Source organism: Trematomus bernacchii, unplaced genomic scaffold (genome assembly GCF_902827165.1).
Source record: "Trematomus bernacchii unplaced genomic scaffold, fTreBer1.1, whole genome shotgun sequence".
NCBI classification, from domain to species: Eukaryota; Metazoa; Chordata; class Actinopteri; order Perciformes; family Nototheniidae; genus Trematomus; species Trematomus bernacchii.
This window is the reverse complement of record NW_022987634.1, coordinates 375,160-398,475: the sequence shown is the minus strand read 5'-3', so window position 1 is coordinate 398,475 and position 23,316 is coordinate 375,160. Positions and strand designations below refer to the sequence as shown.

Genomic DNA, 23,316 nt, shown 5'->3' with positions numbered 1-23,316 from the left:
GCATATACGTAAGTAGACTATTTTTGAGCGATACCTTGAGGACAGTTGTTTGAGGCAGACTAGTCAGTTTATGTTAATCACAGTATTTAGAATAAAAAGCTTAAGTGCAAAGCTAACGTGAAAAGACTGTTACTAGTAGTCTACAGTAATTATTAGAACTATCACGATATTTTCGGTGTTCTCCTATCCAGTTATTAGTTATTAGGAAAACGTTTTTTACTTGGAATATTTTCATTACACCTATAGCTGACAAATGTCAAACGTTTACAGTTCTGGTTCTGACTGCTTAGGGAGATATATTAAATATGCCGATCTGTCGAAATCAATTTAGTAACTTGGAAAAAAAACAAAAAAGTGTTCTACCAAAATCCCGGAACTATTGTGCGGCGAACTCTGTTGCAATAGGGTAGACACCAGCGGACGGACATGGCTTGTATTCCTTTTTCAAAACAAACCATCTTTCTATAGTTAGATGCGTTTTACTTACCATTATGGGGTTAGTTGCGAACGTTAGTTATAAGGCATTATCTTGATATATAACTTGCTAAATAATAGTAGTGTTTGCCATTCGGGATTAACGCTAGCTATCATTTTCTAGTAATAGCTTTAGAGTATTTTTAGCTAATGCACGATAGCTAATGTCACGCAACGATAACGGTCCTGCTAGCTGTCGGTAACCGCATTAGTAGCATTATCTAATGTTATTGGGCTATATGTTGTAAGGTTGCCAAACACAGCACAGTATCCGACGTCAACATTTTACAGTGGACGACGTTAACGACAATTGTTAACGTTAGCGGGCACCTGCATCTGCTCAAATACTCATCTTAACGTTAGCTTGTAGCGAGCGTTTGACGGATATCTCTACTTTTGGCTGGTTAAGCAACATGGGAAAGTGACGTTATGATGTGACAACAAAGGGCAACGCTTGATGATCAGCGTGTGTCATGCATGACTTGGATTGCTCAAGAGATTCATACCCACATAAAGAGTTGTGAGAAGGTCAGTTAACATCACAGGGATATTTTTGCCTTGTATAGCTGCAAAATGCCTGGAATGGTGGTGTTTGGTCGGCGGTGGGGGATCGCCAGCGATGACCTGGTTTTCCCCGGATCCTTTGAGCTGTTCGTCCGTGTACTTTGGTAAGTTGTCTCCTCCTGACGTCTAAGCAGTCAGACATAATAATAACATGTATTGACCCTGCTATCTGTCATTCTCTGCTGCTATTCTCTCCATAGGTGGATTGGCACCATGATCCTGTTCACCTATCACAAGGGTAACTTTGATTGTAACGGTGGAGGAGTTCTCCACACCTTTCTGGTTGGACTCATGGTTGTGCTGGCGCTCATCATCCTGTCACTATGTGCTACTGTTTATGTCAGTGCCCAAGGTAAATTAATTTGTATTTATTTTCCTCCTTAAAATTAAATGAGCTTTAACTATATAGATCAGAAACAAGATCCACATTATTGTAGTGGCAGAAATCACAGGAACTCAATGCTTTCACATAGTTTTGCATTCAGCAGAATTGAGGTAAAAACTGTTTTTTCTGGCACACAGTTTCTGGGCTACACAACGAAAAGTATAGGAATCAGATGGGAAAGAATGTAAAAGTGTCATTCCTTTTAGTCCACACATAAGTGCCATCCTTGATATTAAACTGATATAGACTTGCAAAAGGCTTAACTGTCAGAAAGTACAACTGTTGAAATAAAGGAAGGAGCCACCTCTGCCTCTTGCTTAAGGGTACTGTTGAAACATTAATGGGACAAATGATTGGTTTACTGTCACCCTTTGCAACATCATAATCCCTCTGTGTTGCAGATCAGTAAAAGTGACATGTTCAAAGTCCAGATGCATCTCCTTTTGTTGACAACACAGATATCTATGATTGTTTCCCAGGTACCATTACAAACCCTGGCCCACGGCGCTCCATCCCTGCTCTGATTTACCTGCGAGCGATCCTGTACATCCCTGAGCTGGTGTGGGCCTGTCTGGGAGCCATGTGGGTGTCTGAAGACAGCAAAGGCTGCGATCCAGCCACAGTGGGGGCTGTCATCACAGCAGTGATAGCCAGGTAGGTGGTTTAGGGTTACGATTTCAAAGATTCATTGTTTTATAGTTCGCAGAGGTGTTTTGATTCAGCCTCTTTCAGGGTTCTTTAAACTTGATAAAGCGGTGATTTGTCCTCATATTAAAAACAAACGAAAGAAACTTTGAAAACAATATAAAAGTACAATACAAATGGCATTCGTGCCCCACGGTAAAAAACATTTGCCTTTTCGGTGCCCAAATCCCCACTCCACCTGTCTGCAATAAATACCGCAATCACCCCGCCCCAAATCAGCTGAAGCTATCTTCAAAACAAAAGCATCAAACTACATATGTAACATATATACTGACAGACACTAAATAATGATAACATTACTCTATACAAAACAGCAAGAACATAAATGGTAGATAATACAAAACAGTTATTATCTCAAACAGTTGATATCATATTTTATTTGAACCTTTATGATTTAGAATATGCTGAACTCTGAATATACTCCTTGAACATTTTCAACATAATCTGGTGTTTCATCGACACTCATGTAAAGCAAAATTATTTTAATATTTAAAATAAAACCTGTTGACATATTGGTTTGTCATTTCCTTGCACCTCACACCAGACATGGGGTGCGTCTCACTTCGGTTCTTTTTCATTTCCTCGCTCCTCGGGCTCGGTATCACCGGAAGTTGATTTGTCTGCGCCATCTTGAGTAGCGTCCCAGTGGCCTTATTTTTGCCCGAGGATCGAGGACCGAGGAGTGATAACGGAGGAGCGATAATCGAGGAACTACCAGACCATCCTCCTGTGAAATCCTCAGACACTCGCCCCGCTCGCTCACTGATTGGACGATGCAGCGCATGCACTGATCTGGCTGCTGTTAGACGATCAGCTGTGCAGCGTCATCACAAACGGACGTCGCTTCACGTGACGCTCCGGAGGAAAGGACGTCCCATTGCTCTTAAAACTAATTTCCCTGCTTCTCGTGGTTTCCTTGCGTCTCTCCATGCTTCCCTGGTGGGAGGGACTAAACGCAGGGAAACGACGCAAGTGAGGGGCGCAAGGAATCCATTTAACCGACCTGAGATGCAGCCACGGAGCGGGTTGGAGCTAGCTAGACATTAAATAATCGTAATCAAAGAACATGATAAATCACCCAAAACGTATGGAAAGGGAGGAAAACTTAAGGAAGGGATAAGTAAAGTAACACAAACATTTAATAACCCGGAGAAACTCAATTGTAAAACCCACAAAATATTTGTACTCACTAGCCGATTTAAAAGAGAGACAACTGTTTTTTAAAAGTTGTCTTTAGTTTATTTAATAAAAAACAGTTAGTAAACAACATATTTTTGCTAAACAGTTCAGTTTCAGGCTGGGGGGGGGGGGGGGGGTGTGTGGTAGAGAAACTCCCAATGGAGGGAACTTTGGTATTTGATCCTTTGCACACCATATTTGAATAGTAGGACAAAGTTACAACATACATTGATGGCTGTGTGTACATTTATTATGCTACCTTCATTTTTCTCAGCCACATTTAAAGTTGCAATATAGATGTGATGATAAGGGATTTGGTTAAGGTATCTTGAAAGTGCCCGAAATGTTCTTACCTATACTTTAATAAGCTGTATGAACTTTTTTTCCTGTGTCACAGCTGGATCATCCTGCTGTTCACCGGGTTGGGCGTTGTGTTTGTGTTTGACCCGCTGGGAAACCCCCGTCCTCAGCACTCTGCCATGGAGCCTCTGGGAGTCAGAGACCAGCAGAGCACCGAGGGCACGCAGTTCCTGTCCACCGCTCGCTCCCTGGCCGTCAAGGTGTGGGAGAGCCGGCTGAGGCTGCTCTGCTGCTGCCTGCCGCAGGACGAGAGCCACCGGGCGGCCTTCTCCAGCATCGCACAGCTCGTCGGGGGGTTCTTCTCCGTAAGACACAGCTTCTCCCTCTTGTCTGTCCTTGTCCTTGTCTTTAAATCTGGGTTCACATGTAAAAACATATTGAGTATACTCTAAGAGAGATCCTAACTTAGTCCAACAGGAGTGGCTTAGGAGTGATTGAGGAAATTCTCACAGCAACTCTGAGGGAAGAAAGGACAAACTCTTTTATCTTAGTGAGGAGGTGTGGCTGACCCCTTTGCTAGGTATGAACACATTATTTTTATAAAACTGTTTGATTCATAAAAAAAAGCCCTATTAGTGATAATTGGAATAGAATAAAAACTGAAATTGATAGGCGTATTTATAGAATTTGGTTTCTTTTTTAGAAATTATTTTGAATACGTCATGGCCATACTGAGAAAGTAGCCTACAAAATATGTTTTTCTTTAAAAACACAGGCACACAGTAACCTATTCAAATGCTGACATGTATATCTTTCCTAAGCCATGCTGGTACTTTGAATACTTAATCAGTTAGCAGCAGAAAACCTGCTTAGCTTTCATCAATTCTGTGTTTGTGAACAATCTATATAGCTAGCGGCATTGGTCGGCATGCACATCTCCCATAAACCAGCAAACAAGTCCTTTCTCTTCTGCTTAAGAAACTCTTAAGCCTCTTCAAAGCCCTCCTCCCTAGTCCTAATAGTTCTTAACCTTATCATGCAAAATGCACTTTGTGATGTCTTTTATACATACATATGTGTCCCCGGTGTGTCGGGGAACTCACGCAGCGTCAGAAAATAAAACCCTCTCTCTTTTCCTCCATACCCAAATCTTTTAAAAACGGGTGTACAACGAGCGGATACAGATTCCATCCGATTTGACGTCAAATCAGCAGCGGACCCACAGAAAGTTGCTATCAGAAACAATGCCTGACGTGTTTTGGACGTAATCTCGTCTTTGTTTACATTAGCAAGCCTCGCTAACACTCAGAGCTAACCTGTACTGTAGAGCACATGTGTTTAAAAAGCAGGAAATAAAAAAAGGAACTCACCTTGTGATAAACCCGCAAGAGAAAAAGCATTTGAGCTCCAAACTGTTTCAGAAATAATCCTTGACGTGGTTTAAACAGGATGGCGTTTTATCACAGCAGAATTTAACTTTATCTCCGGTAGAATTCTGATCAGGCATTAGCTCCGCCTCCTCTTCTTTTTTTTCGAACTAAGGACCCAAGATCCGCGTTTCTCTAACGGCTTCAAAAGAGGGGTATGAGCAGTATGAGGCATGGCTACAATGGGGGAACTGTTTGGTATTTTGAAAAAAAACGTCACAGACATGTTTTGTATAGGTATGGCCCTACAATATATGTTTCAAATATAGCATGATAGGTCCACTTTAACCAGGATGTTGTCTTAACTCAAAGGGAAAATCCTTAGAAAACCTGGTAATACTAATCATCATTTTCTTAACATTTAATAATTTGGAGCAACTCTTTTTACCAGGAGCTTTATGAATGTGGCCCCTGGAAGTTAGAGGGTTTGAGGCAAACTGCATCAAGTCAGATGACATATTAGAATACCACAAGAAAGACTAAAGCTGGCTATGATACACTGGTGTGATGTAGCTACAAAACCAATAGTGAGATGATTTCTGGTGTGTGTGTGTGTGTTGCAGGACACAGACCTGGTCCCCAGTGACATCGCAGCTGGTCTGGCTCTGCTGCACCAGGAGCAGGATAAGATGGAGCAGAGCAGAGACCCAGACATCATGGTGGATCACAGCCCCTCGTCTCCCATCGTAAGTCTGACCCTCGTGTAGTCACAACAGCACAATGAGCAGGACACACTATTTGTTTCAGTCATGGAAGTTTTTTTAAATAATGTTCTTATTGACAATCGTTTATTCTTCATAGGGAGAAGATTTGGAGACAGAGCTGGAGAAAGCAGCTCACTGTATGCAGTTTGCTGCAGCTGCCTATGGCTGGCCCATGTACATTTACTCCAATCCCCTCACCGGGCCCTGCAAACTCAGTGGAGACTGGTAAGATTGAGACTTTACTTATCGGAGTCAGTGGGACCTGTCAGAGAAGTCACACAGGTAGCCAGGTTAGGTTAAAGGACAAGTGTGTAGCTGTCAGGCCTTCAGACTCAGAGTTAGTTTTTTCCTCTCTGGGCTACTGTACTCACATGCTGGTGCAAAAGGAAGAAGAAGAACATCTAAAAAGCCCGCTCTAAATGTAGATTCAAAGGAATGATTGTAATGCTGTGTTCACATGGCTTCGGGCAGACAGAAGACAGACAACACTTCCTGCCAGCACAGAAAGAAAACATCCAATCAGTGTGATGCAATGGCAAGACAGCAGAACACGCGTTAATATAATTTGCCATGGTGATGTTTCATTGTTTAAAAATAATGGATATATCAAAGAAAATGTGATTACTCTTTATAGCATATAGCTTCTTGTAATATCATGGAAGGATTTCAAGCACTGATCATTGGGGTGTTGCACAACAATGAAAAAGCTTCCTGTTCCCCCTTGTTTTCTCCTCAGCTTAGTGAGCTACCTAACTTCAGGTTGTAAATTCCATTGCAGAGTACGGCGGAAAGTTTAAATATTTAAAATTTTGAACGACAATCTTATCTATGTTTACCGATGCTGGTATTCTATGACTGCCTCACCTCATTGCTGCTTTCCTCCATTAAAGCAGAAGCTATACATCAATGAAAATATAGTTCTAAAGTCCTTTCACTATTCAATTTCTGCAAAATAATTCAGCAATAAGCATTTTCTTCTGATTATAGAGAAAAAAGATGAACTGAAATCTAAAGCCCAATATTCTCCTAGGTGTAGACATCTAGATTTCAGAGTCAGAGAAAAAACCTATATTTTTTGACCACATTGAGATTAAAAGTGTGTGTGTGTGTGTGTGTGTGTGTGTGTGTGTGTGTGTGTGTGTGTGTGTGTGTGTGTGTGTGTGTGTGTGTGTGTGTGTGTGTGTGTGTGTGTGTGTGTGTGTGTGTGTGTGTGTGTGTGTGTGTGTGTGTGTGTGTGTGTGTGTGTGTGTGTGTGTGTGTGTGTGTGTGTGTGTGTGTGTGTGTGTGTGTGTGTGTGTGTGTGTGTGTGTGTGTGTGTGTGTGTGTGTGTGTGTGTGTGTGTGTGTGTGTGTGTGTGTGTGTGTGTGTGTGTGTGTGTGTGTGTGTGTGTGTGTGTGTGTGTGTGTGTGTGTGTGTGTGTGTGTGTGTGTGTGTGTGTGTGTGTGTGTGTGTGTGTGTGATCAGCTGTAGAAGCCGTGAGGCTGAGTATGACATCGTTGGAGGAGACCACCTCGGCTGCCACTTCTCCTCCATCCTGCAGAGCACAGGTCTACAGTACAGAGACTTCATCTACGTCAGCTTCCACAACCAGGTACAGATCTCACATGTTCCCCTGTCAGACATACTCCTGTGTGTTCATAGTTTCCCTCAGATGGATTGTTTTAGGTCATCAACTCCTATCCAACAGTCTCAGCGATGTAACGTCATCTGAATTGTCTTTGTTGCAGATCTATGAGATCCCGTTTTATGTTGCCCTGGATCACAAGAGAGAGGCTGTTCTGGTGGCTGTCAGAGGAACTCTGTCTCTGAAGGTGAGTTTGGACTCCCAAATCCTACATTTGTTGGTCAATGATAGACAAAGAAAAATCATTAGTGGTTCAGCTGCTTGCTAATATATTAGATTGTTATTTCTCCCCGTTTCATTCTTGTGTTTCCTGTTACACACATAGTGTTGGTCCTGGATGGTTTTCATTTTCTCCTTTTCAATTTGTTATTTAAAATGTGCAAATAATATAATCTACTACATTAAATATGACATGCCGAACAATGAACTAGTTTCTGTCCATGTGTGCACATGAATAAAGTAATGCGATTTTTGTTTTGTTTTTTACCCTACCATTTGCCGTTAATTTACAGAATGACTTGCCCATTTGTACCCCAGATGGTATTGTAGGTGACAGAGGAGTGTTAAAGGCCACAGCTACATATAGTCAAAGTCAGCTTTATTGTCAATAATTCTACATGTTGTACATCCAGAAATATCGAGATATCGTTTCCCGCAGTCCTACAGTGTGACATATATACATCAAACAAAAAACAAAAAGGGCCTAGATAAGGTGATAGTTGGTCTATTTTTAATGGCATGTAATAGATTCTCTAAAAAATAAAACCCTCAATGTGGTAAGTTAATGACACACTTGTATGAGAGTGTTAACACATGTCTACACACCTTCACATTGGAAGTCAGAGACAGAATTATTGTGATGATTTGGTTGGGGAATATTATAGTCTCTCTGCTTGTGTTCGTCCACAAGACTTAAACATTCATTCTTAATCAAGCTTTAAATCAACCATCAAGCATTTCATTCCTTTCCCAGAGTCTTTAACATGGGGTCTGAGACCAATGTCTTGCTCATTTCCCTCTGTGTGTCCTGCAGGATGTGCTGACAGACCTGTCTGCTGAATGTGAGAAGCTGCCTATAGAGGGAGTGCTGGGATCCTGCTACGCTCACAAGGTGAACGACATTTAAACACGCCACCTTTCAAAAGCTTTTAATGTGTAACATGTGTTTTAAACACAAACTGACAGAGTTTAGATTACCCACTTTTAGTACTGGTGTTCTGATAATAGATTTTAAACGAAAAATAAATTAAGAAATGATAATTGGTTTTAGCAGTAAATCCTCTGTTCCCTTTAATTATGTACGAGAACATTTTAAAGTATTGGGCACTATTGTTGAAAGCAAACTGAGATGCAACGCTATCACCAATGCTAGGTTTGCCAAGGCTCAACCACGTTTGTTAGGGACACTTAGAAGCCTTAATGTGGAAAGAACTGCTAGCATTATTTATAAGAACTCCATCCAGGGTATAAATGCAGACTTAAGGGACCACAAGATCTTTGTCCCACACACTATTCAGCATTTAGCTCTGATCTTAAACTTGCACTTGGGTCTTTATTGATTTCCCAAATGATGCTAGTATGCTGTAGTATAATACGTTGTCATGCATGGTTGTTACTGTTATTTTGATATAATTGTATGCTCTTTTTGCAAATCGAATTCTCCTAGAAGCACTAAAGGTTTCATTTATTCAGTTCAGTAGAGATTAATGCTGCTGTGTTCCCTCAGGGCATGTGTCAAGCGGCAGGCTACATCTACAAGAAGCTGGTCAACGATGGCATCCTAAACCAGGCTTTCTCCATAGCACCAGTAAGAAGGAGATTTCAGTTTGGAAACTACATTTCAGCCACAGAATGCACCATTACATTTCCTTCTGCCAATCGTATCTGGAGGGAATGAGATTTCATTTTTAGGAAAAACAACATTGATTTCTACACAGTTCTCCATATCCATTCCATTTATTGTAATCCTATAAGTGTTTCCTTTCTCCTTGTAGGAGTACAAGCTGGTCATCACAGGTCACAGTCTGGGTGCTGGCACAGCGTCTCTGCTGGCTATCCTCTTGCGCAATTCCTTCCCCACCCTGCAGTGCTACTCATTCTCTCCACCAGGGGGCCTGCTGAGGTAAGAAACTATTCAGTAACCATGGCAGCAACAGTTTGGCAAACAGATGACAGCCCATAAAACTGGGATGGTCCCCTGGCTTTGAAGGGTTACTCAATTCTGAGTCATTAGTTACATATTTCTTATAAATGGCTACAGGACAGGAGATTATGATGTCTTTTTTTATAATGATGTATTATATAGATAAAAGAATGTGAAAAGTTTTAACTTTTAAACTATCAGTGAAGTTTCAGTCCTTGTTGTTTGACTTTGGTTGTATTGGTCTGACTTAAATATGGCTGTTTTTCACATAGAGAACTCTCAGCTGTTCAAAATGTTACTAATGTAATGCGTTTTCTGTTCTGTGTTTCTATTTATGCAGCAAAGCCTTAGCTGATTACTCCAAGGACTTTGTGGTGTCCGTTGTGCTGGGAAAGGATCTGGTTCCCAGGTAACTAATGGCTATTATTGACTTCTTAGCCTTAAGAACATATTGTTTAATCAAAGTTTCAATTTATAAAATATAAAACATATATTTTGATACTGGTTAAATCGTTGTAGCTGTTTGGTTTAGACATTATTTCCAGTGGATCCCAGAAGGTAAATATATGTTTGTCAGCAGCACTGCAGACACTTGTTTTCCAAAAGCCAATGTGAATGTGTGGTGATGACTATTATAGAGCACTGTGCCTGTTATTAGAGGCAACTTACACGCTACTTATTTAAAATAAATGTTCTACATTTGTCTGTTCTTCTGGACCATTCTCAGAAACGCCTGGATGGAATTTATTTTATTTTGGCACAAAATCCACTTGTACATAACGATAAACTGATTAGATAGAACTTGTCAAAAGTCAATATCTCTTTGGCCATAAAAACAAATACATTCTCAGCCATAACTCAATAATTTATGGGATAATTGAGGCATACATGCATAAGGCGGTAGTTCTAGTTGTTGATACTGTTTTTCCTTTGTAATATTCCCATTCTTTCTTAATCATTGTTCTTTTTGTACAGATTGAGCCTTCCCAATATGGAGGATCTGAAGAGAAAGATTCTTAAAGTAGTTTCAAACTGCAATAAGCCCAAGGTAAGAACCATTCAAAGCCATGAATTGAGTGCTAAATGTCTCGTAGGTCAGGTCAGTCTTTTAACATATTTGATGTGTGTTTCAGTACCGCATCCTGCTGCAGGGGTGTTGGTACGAGGTCTTCGGAGGAGACCCTGATGACTTCCCCACTGAGATGGACAACAGGAGGGAGGAGGAGCTTAGCCAGCCTCTGTTGGGGGAGGAGTCACTGATGATTCGCCACTCATCATCCTATCAGAGCCTGGCGTCGGACGAGTCCCCTGCTCATACTGCTACCCACTTACCTCTCTTCCTGCCTGGACGCATTCTGTACATCACAGAAGATGGGCCGTCACGGAGGTTTGTCTACAAATATTTGTAATCTCTGACTTCCCCAGATCTAACCTAAGCAGAGTGGTGCAGGGATGACATCTTTTTGTAGGCCAACCCCTAAAGTTAGCATCAAACTGGTTCCCTTTAGAAAGAGCGCATAGGATTTTGTTATTGGATTTTGGAATGACGTTGAAAATAAGTTCTGTGGCTAACACACATTTATGATCGTCAAGCGCTTTGTTCAGATAGATGATCTTTACAATTTAACGCAACTTTTATGGTGACAAGTTAGGTTTTAAACAAACTGCATTGACTACAATTGACTTCATGTCACAACCAATTAACCAAAGGCAGAATTGAGCAATTTCTTGGAAATCGCCCCTTTTTAAGTCATGTTTAACTTTAATAACGACTGGGGGTACTGAGGAATATCGTAGAACAAACTGTTAAGATCTCTTAAGTTTGTGTAAAGCAGTGTGTTATTCAACAGATTTGTGTTTTTGCAGGAGCAAAACGATCATTTTTAAGTTAACAAAATCACTTTAATTTAATATTGTGAATCAAGTTATTTGTTGATTGAGTGTGTGGCCATGTAATAAGCGGGATAATGTGTAGCGTGGCAGTCATTATTGGAATGAGAACACCCTTCAGGCCGATCAAGCTTCATGATCCCCGTCTGGTCTTCTTTTTTCTTTTTTTAAATAATGACCTCCTCGCTGCACATTATCCCTTACTTAAGATACCACCTGGCTCAATAAAGTGTATACATTAATACAGCTGTAAATACTTAATAGATGAGAGTAACACATGCGTCACTTCCGGGCAAAAATTACGGCTCCGCCTACTTTTGGGGGAAAACAAAGCTGCCATTTGAATGGCGATCAATACAAATTCTGAAGTTTTTGCCAATCCGATCAGAAATGTAAGAAAACCGTGGATTTTTGGATCTTCAAAGAGCCCGATTACATTGGCCAGACGGGCATACAATTACATTAAATCATTGGAAATCGACGATCGGGCTCGATATATGGTTAAAGGTCCCATGACATGGCCATTTCTACTGATCATAATTCCATTGTTGAGGTCTACTAGAATAGATTTACATTGTTCAATGTTCCAAACTCACATTGGTTTCTCATACAGCATCTCTGTAAAGTATGTGTATTCACTCTCTGTCCTAAACGGCTTGTTGGAGCTCCTGCCCGCCCCTCCCTATGAGCCCACTGTGCTCTGATTGGTCAGCTCGCCCACTCTGTCCTGATGAGTCCACCACCGTTACAGCGGAACATCAGTGTGTATGTGTTACAATGGCGTTAGCAACCAGAAAATGACACCAGCAATGACAAACAGATGAGAATGCTGCGTGGGGTCTGGGATGTTGCGGGGCTCGTTGCCCCGCCCTTTGAGGCTCGAGGAGCGGACAGTGTGAGCTGGATTACTGGTGTCATTTCCTGGTTGCTGCGTGGTGTCTGCGGAAATCCGCGGAGCCGCGGCTGAGAAAAGATAAGGCTGAGTGAGTGTGTGTGTGTGTGTGAAGAAATGGACCAATCCGCGGAGCAGTTACATCACTATGACCAGGAAGAAAAAAATAGAAAAAGAAAAATGTCCAACGAGGCGTTCTGGGGCAGCATAGACAGATCTTTTCTGTGTTAGAGTTTTACTCGCTACAGGGTGTACTTTGAGGGTTTGTGACTCTGCAGACCGTTTACATGCAGAAGAAGCTACATAACACACAAGGGGATGGGTAATAACCGGAAAAGCATGACATGGGACCTTTAAATATAGCGGTAGGCGATCGATGTCCATTGATGAGAGTAACATCTACGTCACTTTACGGCCAAGCCCGATCGTCGATTTCAAATGATTTAATGTAATTGTTTGCCTGACTGGCCATCGTAATCGGGCTCTTTGAAGATCCAAAAATCCACGGTTTTCAAAAAATGCTTATCGGATTGGCAAAAACTTCAGAATTTGTATTGACCGCCATTCAAATGACAGCGTTGTTTTTCCCCAAAAAGTGGGCGAGCCGTAATTTTCACCCGGAAGTGACGTAGGTGTTAATCTCACCGCTGCTTTCAGTAGACACATCAACACACCTTTTTAACTGCATTGATTTTTCTTCTGCTGTTTTCAGTTCTTAAAAATAAGTTGATGCTAATTTTGTGACATATGTTGACTGCCATTTTAAATTAAACTGTTTGTGTATTTCAGCAACTTTGCTGGCGCTCAAATGAACAATACAACCACTCAGGGCCGTTTCTAGCTTTTTGGGGGCCCCATGCAAGATGCTGTTTGGCGGCCCTAGTTTTTACAGTTTTTTAACTACAATGGGGGGATTCCGAAACCTTTAGATGATCCGTGGAGATGCATCAATCTCTTACACTTTAAGAGGAAAACAGGCTTAAACTAGGTGCCTATTCACTCTCTCCAACCGTCGCTCCACTGTCAACTTAAGCCCAAGCCCCTCAAACACTCAACTCCTCGACTATTGTTGCAGAATTTGCCAAAAACTGAGTAACAGCCGATATGCAGTGGGATAAAGGGAAATGCCCCGCCTATCCTCATATCTAATGCATATTTGTCTTTTGATGCATTGCAATCTACCCCTGTGGATGGTTCTTAAAAGATGTATTTTTTTCATTTATTATCCATGCCTTACATAACAGATATTTTGACATTTTGGGAGGAACCAGTTTCTGAGATATCATGGACACTTTAATGGTCTCCTATGAGCTGGTAAGCTCAGAGGCCTGTACTACGAAGCCGGATTTTCCTAACCTGGATATGTTTGAGTTAGCCGGTTGGCCCAATCCAAAACATACGCGCTCTGGCTAAACTGTACTACGACGCTGGTTATCAAGTGGATCGCTCAAGCCGCCGTGTCCTATCTAGTTAGGTGCGCGTTCACATGAAAGGGGTGGTATTTGGAGCATTCGACCAATCACAAACATGGACAAGCGTACTGACAGCGCAGCGTCATACTTCCTGAATGAAAAGTGAACTTTAATATTAGTCAAATATGAAGAAGTTAAACTTTAAACATCCATGACTTAAACACTTTACCCAGGATAAAAGCCACATAGCTGCACCTGCAAGGTGAATACAGCTGGTAACAGAGAAAGTGTTTGAATGCGTACATTAACAGGTTTATGAAATCACTGCCCCGTCCAAGACACGAGTGGATCTGACTTTAATTACATTTGACTCGAGTGTTTCGTCAACTTAATGTGTTGCTTAAAATAATACTTCTGCATACAGTATGTGACACTGTGAGTGTTGCACGGCCAGATACGGCTCAAGAAGCTGACTCAGATAAGGAAATATATGATACATTATGATGTGATATGATATGAATGATAATGGGACACATCGACGTCTGCACTCACAGTGCCGCGGACTGTACTTAATGTTACTCTGAGCTACTTATGTTATGGCAGATATTTAAGTAAGCTTTCTTAACGCTAATATTATAATAGTCAGATTGCTCTGAAGATGGGAGGGGATATTCTATTCATTTTCACGTTCACACAGTCAGTTGATTTTTGCCGGCCGTCTTTCCTGCAATGGCAGTTTTTCTGTATTTCCTCTATCCTGTAATATGACTTGATCGCTTTAAACTCCGCACACGGAGCTCTGATTGGTCAGCAGGCGGTGCTTTCACTGAGTTGATCTCTTAGCCTGCCACCTAACCTGCTCCAGAGCAGGTTAGCCGCTCAGCATAAGTTACCATGGAGATCTAGCCCGCTAAAAAGAGAACCAGTGTCGTAGGACCGGAAAGCCCGAGTTTTCCCTGAAGTCAGCCGGCTAAGAGAAGATCCGGCTTCGTAGTACAGGCCTCGAGGTAACCGGATAATTGATAATGACTATATGATACGAAGAATAAACAAACTGAGAGCAACATTTTTTAGAAATGGCCCCCCATATTTGTTGCGGCCTCTTGTGATGCAATGCAAAAGGAAAATAAATAATGTTTTAAAGTTTTAAAAAAAAGAAGAGGAAAACAGGCTAATTTCACAAAAACCAAGCAATTGAAACTTACAAAAAATGATATTAAAAAGGTACACAATAAGGCTCCTCTACGTCACGAACACAGGAGGGGGCTTGGCTGTCTACAAATAAAGATTTGAATTCTCCCCAAATATATTGAGGCTGAACCTGAACTTTCAGCTTGGGGGCCCCCTAGTGGCCGCGGGGGCCCTATGCATCTGCATAGTCCGCCTATAGGAAGAAACGGCCCTGCAACCACTCTATATCAACATATTGCACTACCTCACCACCAGATTTGTATCAGTGTTGGGTGGAACGTTGTCCAAGACTCTTTGCAATGCAAATTGTGAGATGGATTTGCCTCTAAAATTCTCATTTCTCTCTTTTCCCTCAGATCCTGTTTTTCCCAGGTCCGGTACCGCGCAGACTGGTCCAATGAAATGTCATTCAGGAGTGTTTTGATCAGTCCCAGGATGCTGGCAGATCACATGCCCGACGCCATGCTCCGAGCACTCACCAGTCTGACCAGGGACCGGCCCTTCTCCCTCTGCCCGTCGTCTTCAAACAACACCAATCACAACACTGTCTGAAACGTGTCAAAGAGACTGAGCTCCCAGACTTTACAGTACTTTAAGCACACTTCAGTTTTTTACGTTTTCCTCCATGCTTCAAATACTTTCTTGCTATTCAGTTGCATCTTGTCTTCAGGTTTAATCCTGAAGCCCCTTTTCTCTAAAAGACATTTGAAAAATGGATTGTAATGGTAACGGAATACTTAAACCATCGAGATTTACCTGCTGTGAGCTTCATGAATGAACAAGTACCTTGCTAAATTGCACTTTTAATTATTCATTTCCATTTGTTTTATTTCAAATCCCTGAGTTACTGCGTGAGCTACTTTATGCCATGATCTTTGAATGTGCGTTGTGTACCATATTTGCCAGTGCTGCAGTTTTAATGTAATGTCTGTTCTACATTTTATGTTTTTGTTAATGGTAGACACAGGCCCCCATGGCCACTGTAAGTGTCACATGCTGTCTTCCTGATCTTTGGAGAGCTTTGATCCAGGATGTGAGGATACAAGGGTAACTTCTACCCTGGACTAAAGCATTACCTCCTCATTGTATAGTAACTGTGCTTGGTATGTGTTGTGTTTAATGTCTCGAAACATCAGGGTGATCAGTGCCTAAGCATCACAGAAAAATAAGTCAACAGAATTGCTTTACAAAAAAAAAGACAGAGGTGAGTGTTTACAATAAGTTCTGTTCTGCGTTCACTATAATGCAGTTTCAATAGTGCATGATGTACGGCAGAAGATATTTAATGCAACAGGTACAGACTTTGGAGGCGTGTGCGCAGTGGGGCGCAGTGGATAGAGCCTTGGTGTTGGGATCAGGGGAGCACAGGTTCGAACCCCACTGCAGTCAGCATGTCGTGTCCCTGGGCAAGACACTTTACCCCAAATTGCTCCTGTGGGGATTGCCCACAGTATTAAGTAACATATAATGTAATAATGTAATGTAGAGCGATTGTACATTACTTGAGAACCTGTTTACTTGCTGTGAATACTACATATTTTTTTCAGGTAATATATAATAAAGTTGAATCAACTGATGCTTGCATAACAATTTCATATTCACAGTAAATTGAATTGAAATTCTTGATATAAATTAAAACACTTGTAAAGCACACTCTGCATCCTTTAATTTGTTTTACACTATAAAAGGTGAAATACAATCATGTACTATTCTCAGCACTGGCAACTGTTGTTGAACTGAAAGCAAGTCAGCCATATGAGGCGATGAGAGTGAGTGTAATTAATTATCAAATGTCTCCAATGAATAACACTAACAATTAGCTTCAGTTTTGACTATCCTTCATCAGCTCTCTTTAGCATGTGACGTAAGGCGACGTCCCGTCAACAACTCATGACCTCTTCAAGTGATGCTCGGAAATTCCCGTTTCTGAACTGGGACACGGTCAATGGCAGTGCTGACCGAATGTAAAATATCAAAGTTAGCTCAACAACATATTTCTACTTTTGTCTTTAAATGTATGTAAGAAAAAAAAATGGCACGGCTGCATAACTAGGCTCCTCTGTTTGCCCTGCAACTTTAAAATAAAAGGGGAATGTCCAGTCAACCAGGGAAATTAATTTGTGTTTGAAATAAATCTGACAAAACGGGAACATTACATTATTAAGAAAACATCACCTGACGTTATCCTTACCTCAGTAAATAAACATATAGTAACAAATAAGCCGTTATAAGATAGGATTTTATAATCAGGGTTGTATAAGGTTTGTATAAGGTTTGTTCTCCGCCCCTTAGACGTCACACAATAGCAACTATATATAAACAGGACACATGAAATTATTCTTTTTAGCTTCAACAACAATGTATGATCTGGTAGTGTACATGTATGTCTTGCCACTTATTTACTACATTGTATTATTGTAGTTGTTCAATACTTTTACAACATTGGAGTGCTTTTGCTGTTTTTGGTGCACTTTTGGCTTTGGCGTTTTGCCAAATTGGACATCCAGATGTATTTGTTTATCTGGTCAAAACCGAGACAAATTAGAATCCGACATTGTATTTGCAGTGGGCATATTTATTAATTGCATATGTCGCTTAAATTCGTCCATCTCAATTTTTCCGACAGCACTTGAAGGCAGCATCAGGAGCTCATCTGTTGGACAGGGAAACTAATCAGGAGCCAAGTGAAGACTTTTCAGTGCTGCTAGCTCCCAGGCTAGCAAGCTATCAGAGTCAGCCGTCCAGTTGAATAAGGAGGAGTACAGACTTTGTTTATAAAGTACAGTGTCTCTTCTGTACAGTACACAACACTCAAACTATGTTTTAGAAACACCGTTTTGTTGCGCTAAAGTAGCAAGGCAGACAGCCTCTGGCCAGCTGAAGCTTGCGGCTAGCTCATTAACGTTAGCTGGGAAAGAAGTGGAGGCAAGAAAATGGAGCTGGACGACGTAGTCCTGTATCAGGACGACTCGGGAAACTCCACCATGATGTCCGAGCGGGTCTCAGGTCTGGCAAGTTCAATATACCGAGAGTTTGAACGGCTTATCGAGAGATACGGGGAGGATGTAGTGAAGGAGCTGATGCCGCTGGTGGTCGCCGTGCTGGAGAACTTGGACTCGGTGTTCGCTGTCAACCAGGATCACGAAGTGGAGCTGGAGCTGCTGAAGGAGGACAACGAGCAACTCGTCACCCAGTACGAGCGAGAGAAGGCGCTGAGAAAACACACAGAGGAGGTGGGTTTCACCAAAACACTGCCAAACTACTTTATAACCCGGATTACAGATTAAAGGCTCGTATTATGGTATACAAAGATTACAAACCCAATTTATAAATCTGGCAATTCTCTGTCGCGGTGCTTATCAACTATATATATCCCATTAATCACGAATATACTCTATGAAATATAAACGCTCATTTTTTGTTTTGACATACCCACACACTTCATTCTCAAAGGAGAACTACACTTCCTCAAGTGGTTGCTGAAACTAACTGGGGCATTTAACGTAGGAAAATTGAGGGAATAGAAACTTCAAACTTTTCTAAATAATTACATATTGATGGTTTCAATGCATTTCCTGAACGGCGGGTCCATTCAGTGTCATAAGAGGTTATAAAGATCGCCATGTATGTGATCCAGATCTTACAATTGGAGCGCAAACATGACATGTGAAGCACACACTGTACTTTAGCTGCACGTCCATGCCTCTATGGACACCCTATGAGGATACCGTATCACATTTGGGATTGCAGTCAATGCGCGCCAGATTGAAAGCATCCACATGTATTCAAGTCAAGCCTCAGATATGCAAACCAGTTAGTGATATGCTTGCAGGATGGTTGCAATGAACGCACATTTATTACAAGCTATTGCCACGCTCTACATTACTCCACCTCTACAGTGCAGTCTAATTTTGGACAGTGACACATTCACATAGGTCGACACTAGCACACTGGGTCTGATTTTAAGATGTGTGTGTTTTCATTATAAGTCAATGGTGTTTTTAGTTCTACTGGAAGAAGAAGGCATGCTTAATAAATCCCTGAGGGAACTTCAGGGAAGATTAATTTCTCACTCTGTTGTTAACCTACAGTTACAGCTCAAATACATACATACATGCACAAGTAGAACGGAGACACACTAGGCCTGGAATACACACATGCACAAAGTATGCGTTGATGGAGAGGTGTCAAAGCAGTGGTTGTATACTGAGCTGCTGCTAGCCCCTACTGACCTTCACTGCACTGTATGAACGTTTTGGTGATACTGTATAAAAACAGCTATTGTTCCACAGTGGGCATCTAGAGTTAAATGTTGAATGCACAGACTTTAAACTTGTGTTAAGTCCTTGGTACGACAGGCACACATAACTCTCAGCTTTGCTCCTGTACACACATCAGTGGGTACCGTTTGTGATGAGTTATTTTCTCAACTAAAGTTCCAAGTTACAGGCTGCCTCCAGTCAGTGTGATTTAGGATGATACAGGTGATGATGAGATTGGTTGCAAGACAAATAGGATGCAAATGCGCCACTTTAAGTGTGCACATGTTTTTGCCACTCCTTAATGTTTCCCGAGTCGTTGACATTTGACTTAACAGCTAAATGTTGAATGACAGGTGCAACAGGTCACAGAGCGGTGTGTGTGAATAATTGATGTCATGTCGTAGCATGTTGCGAAAGCTTTCAGATGGACCGGTGCACATGAGATTTTCCATTGGTATGTTATGGGGCTTACATTGCTCTTGCTTCCTCTCCCTGCTGTGTGGGAAATACCCATAGACTGTATACCTCGTCTCCTACACAACTAGCTCTTCCTCTGCCAGGCAACCTGCACCCTCATGGGTGTGTTCTGTGGTATTCTTATGCTGGCATGATGTCATAGGTTGCAACTGTACACCCTCTCTAAAGCAGAGATCAGCTCCTGAACAATTCATATAGGAACTTGAATGAACAATTACATTTCAGGATATGGCATTAATGTGTTTTGCTACTGATCAGGACTGCTCGGTTATGGCAGGAATCATAGTCACTATCATTATCGGTCAATCTTGAGATCATTTTGTAAATGTTTCAAGTTAAATGCATCTGGTGTGCTCTGACTGTGCTCTTGTAAACAATCAAGTCATGAACACATTGGCTGTATACATATGAATGGTGATGACATGATAAAACAGCCACACCCACAAAGCAAATATGACTGTTACCCACATTTACAAATGAAGATAAGGAAAATATCTGATCAAAAAATAAATAAACAATGTTAGAAGATATGACCAGGCGTTTGATGCTCAGGATAAGGGGAATGTTTGCTTTTGTTTTAATAATGCTTTACATAGCTATTTCATTGGAGTAAAACTTTTCCAAAGAAAATTGTACAAGTAAATGACAAACAATCGCAAAGCTTGTGTATGTAAAATGAGTGACGAATGATAAATAACTTAATTAAATCATTGTTTTACAGCTATGTGGTGATAAGTTCAGCAATATATGTAGGCTACATTTTTATTTATGATAGAAGTTAGTGAAAAAATAACAATGTAAATCAAATAAATATGCTTTGCTGTCATATTCAGTCAATCTCAAGAGTGCATCATTCTAAAGAAGTTACAGTAGTCACTGTTTGTATCTGGGCAAAATGAAACAAATGCACCAGCATCTTTCTTAGCTTTCCATACTTTGCGCAGTTCATATTCAGGTTCTTTTATTGAGTTTGTGTAAACAGCGATTGGTTGAAAAGTTAAACAGACACACAGCCTCCACATCCCCCTCATCTATAATCCGTCAGTTACAAATAACTGTGACTAAGTTGCATTTTACGCGGGTAAACTGTGACACAATAGTATAAATTCATGAAACTCACACTGTTTATATGCTAAATGTCCTCCAACACCAAAGCCACTACCTACTCAATGGAGGCACGTGAATAGCTGGGCACAGACTCGGTTCCTAAACTGCTCATTTGGGTGACAAGACGCTCATTAATCCCGCCAAACAAACACATTGTACGAGCCAAGTTTGGCTTTTTGCTACACCAAGCCCAGAGGAATACCCCCTCTTAGTAGCTTGTCTCGGCAGAGCAGAGGAAAAGGCAAGGCAGGAAATTCTTGTGGAAAAACAGCACTTCCCTCAGTTCTTTTGTCCACTCAGGGTTGTCTTTAAAACCACATATTACTCGCATATGATGTCAGAAGACTGATCATGATCATTTACATATGGCTATTAATATGCAGAACAAGGATTAGGAGGGCGGAAACGTTTTAACAAAAATCTGATGGCTCTCAGTCCATCAGTTTGGTCCATAATGAAATATCTCACTAACTACTGATTAGATTCCAATGCAAATTTGTACAGGCATTCGTTGTTTCCTTGAGGATAAATCTTACTGACTTCGGTTATACGATCAACATGATTACTCTTTGACTTCGCAAATCATGCATTTACAAAGATAACTTTGTACATTTTGTATGCATCAATCTGGTGCACTATGAGAGCAAAATTAGGAGGGTAGATCTATGAAAAACGTTGTGCTCATGTAAACAATGTTGTGCTCTAGAAATTATAAACACATCGGTTGTGAACATTTGAATGGTAATGACATGGCAAAACTTTCAGACCCACAAAACATGGCAAACGGGGTTAATACTAAAATAAAAAAAACGACTGGTTAGATTGCAATGCAAATTTGAATAGGGATTCATGGTTACAAGAGGATGAATCTTACTGACTTCCCTGATTCGTCCTTTTTTTTTACTTGAGTTATATCCAGCGCTAATAAGCAAATGTAACAAAGATGGACCTTATTTTAACATCAACATTTTAGCATCGTCATTTTGCAATGTATCCGAGTCATACAACGATTTGTAGGATATCTTAAGGAAATCTAGTTCTGATTGAGTGATGAGTTGCCTTTCGAGTCCTTGTAATAAGTACTTTGTTACGTAACAAAACCACTTGTAAAATATCGCCTTAGTTACTTGAAGTATCGAACACGCGTAACAAATAGATCAGCATTGCTTTTGGACCCAGCTATCCACCACAACCTCCTTTCTACATGGACTTTGCAGCTCTTTATACTATGTATAATCTCATGGCTGACAATTACATGGGTTCCATACCAATTGATTACGTGGGGTATTTACGTATTACTTTTCGTAGGTATAACTACAAACAGTGTATGCCAACTGCATTCATTATGTGCATGTTGTTATGTTAGCATTTAGCATATAGCAACAATGTGCCTAAGTCACACAAAGCTGCCGGCATGTCTGTAGAATACTTTTTTTTCTAATTCAACTGCATCCGTCAGTAGGTCTATCAGCAGCTGCGTGTGTCTGGAGAATATGCCCAGCCTATGGCTATGCACATATTCTAAGTCACTTGATTGCCTCAAGCTTTAATTTAAAGCCTTTTTTTCTTACCACAAAGGGCTGCATGTTTTGTTACCTCAATATTATTAACTGTGTCATTATAATGTAATGATCCTATTTGAAACAGTTCATTAGTGCTTCAGTTAATTTCATCTGACGGCCAAGACAACACACAGCCACAAACACTGAAAGGAGTTGATTCCACTCAATGGTAATTGAGTGCCAATACAGTGGAGCCCTGTCTGTGTGGGTGTGCACGCACTTGTGCCCAAGCCACATGTGTTGTGTGTGTGTTGTTGGCACTCGGCGACAAAGAGAGCATTATACAAGCAGCGTAGGGGGAAGAGTGCACGTTAAAGTGCTGGAACACTCATTCTCTGGAGCGCTGTCATATGCACAAGCCTTCTTCCTGGGTCATATGATGAGCAGCAGTTTAAGAGAGGAAGATGTTGGGAGTTCTAAATTATTGATACAATAGAAGTGTATTGTCTGCATGTGTCATCCACACAGTAGGCTACTCTCAACAGTGATAGTTTGTGTAAATCCAACGAGAAGAAACCGGTTTTCCTCAAATTCAGCAGTTCATAATGATCAGAAACTAAGGCTTGTAACCGTTTAGCTAATCTTCGTGTTGTTACGTGCAATCCCAAATTAAGGGGCACACCCCACTATGAAACCTACCGTCTGTAGTCTAGCCCAGTGCTATGTTAATGCTCTTAGTAGATTTACATGTGAAATAGTAGATTACTACACATACTTCAGAACTTAAGATGTTCCCTTGGTGTTCCAGACCCAACTGGGCCCTGTGTAGGTCTCTTTCCCTCAAGCCCCACATTACATCCTCACCCTTGTGGAAGAGAGAAAAAAGGTCACTACTGATAGAATAAGGAAATTCTAGGTATTTAATAGACATCACATTTCCAGGTAATTAATTGCAAATAAAGTTCTCTACACTGAAAGAGCTTTGAGAACCAAACGCTGAGTTTTGAGAAGCAAACGGCAGAGAAAAACATCTTAGCCCATCAATGACTGAATTGTGTTTTCTTTTATTAATGAAAAA

At 41.0% G+C, this 23,316-nt stretch overlaps 2 protein-coding genes across 15 annotated transcripts in view; both read left to right on the top strand.

The window, feature by feature from the left end:
* The first annotated feature begins 78 nt into the window (after positions 1–78).
* daglb (diacylglycerol lipase, beta) lies at positions 79–16,994 on the top strand. The gene is made up of 15 exons (XM_034133092.1): positions 79–1,142; positions 1,239–1,390; positions 1,903–2,077; positions 3,705–3,972; positions 5,598–5,720; positions 5,836–5,963; positions 7,203–7,329; positions 7,466–7,549; positions 8,396–8,473; positions 9,089–9,169; positions 9,357–9,484; positions 9,846–9,914; positions 10,481–10,553; positions 10,639–10,892; positions 15,247–16,994. The coding sequence occupies exons 1-15, from the start codon at positions 1,048–1,050 to the stop codon at positions 15,440–15,442; spliced, it is 2,031 nt and encodes a 676-aa protein (XP_033988983.1). The 5' UTR covers positions 79–1,047; the 3' UTR covers positions 15,443–16,994.
* Positions 16,995–17,298: 304 nt separating this feature from the next.
* The window catches only part of spag9b (sperm associated antigen 9b), a 51,331-nt gene continuing 45,313 nt past the window's right edge, over positions 17,299–23,316 (top strand). For 6 of the 14 annotated variants that reach the window (XM_034133081.1, XM_034133075.1, XM_034133078.1 and 3 more), the window contains exon 1: positions 17,301–18,123. In XM_034133081.1, coding sequence (XP_033988972.1) covers positions 17,824–18,123 — 300 coding nt within the window. In that variant the 5' untranslated portion in view covers positions 17,301–17,823. Of the gene's footprint in view, positions 18,124–23,316 lie in introns of all 14 variants that reach the window. The other 8 variants (XM_034133090.1, XM_034133080.1, XM_034133077.1 and 5 more) reach the window with 4 other exon arrangements.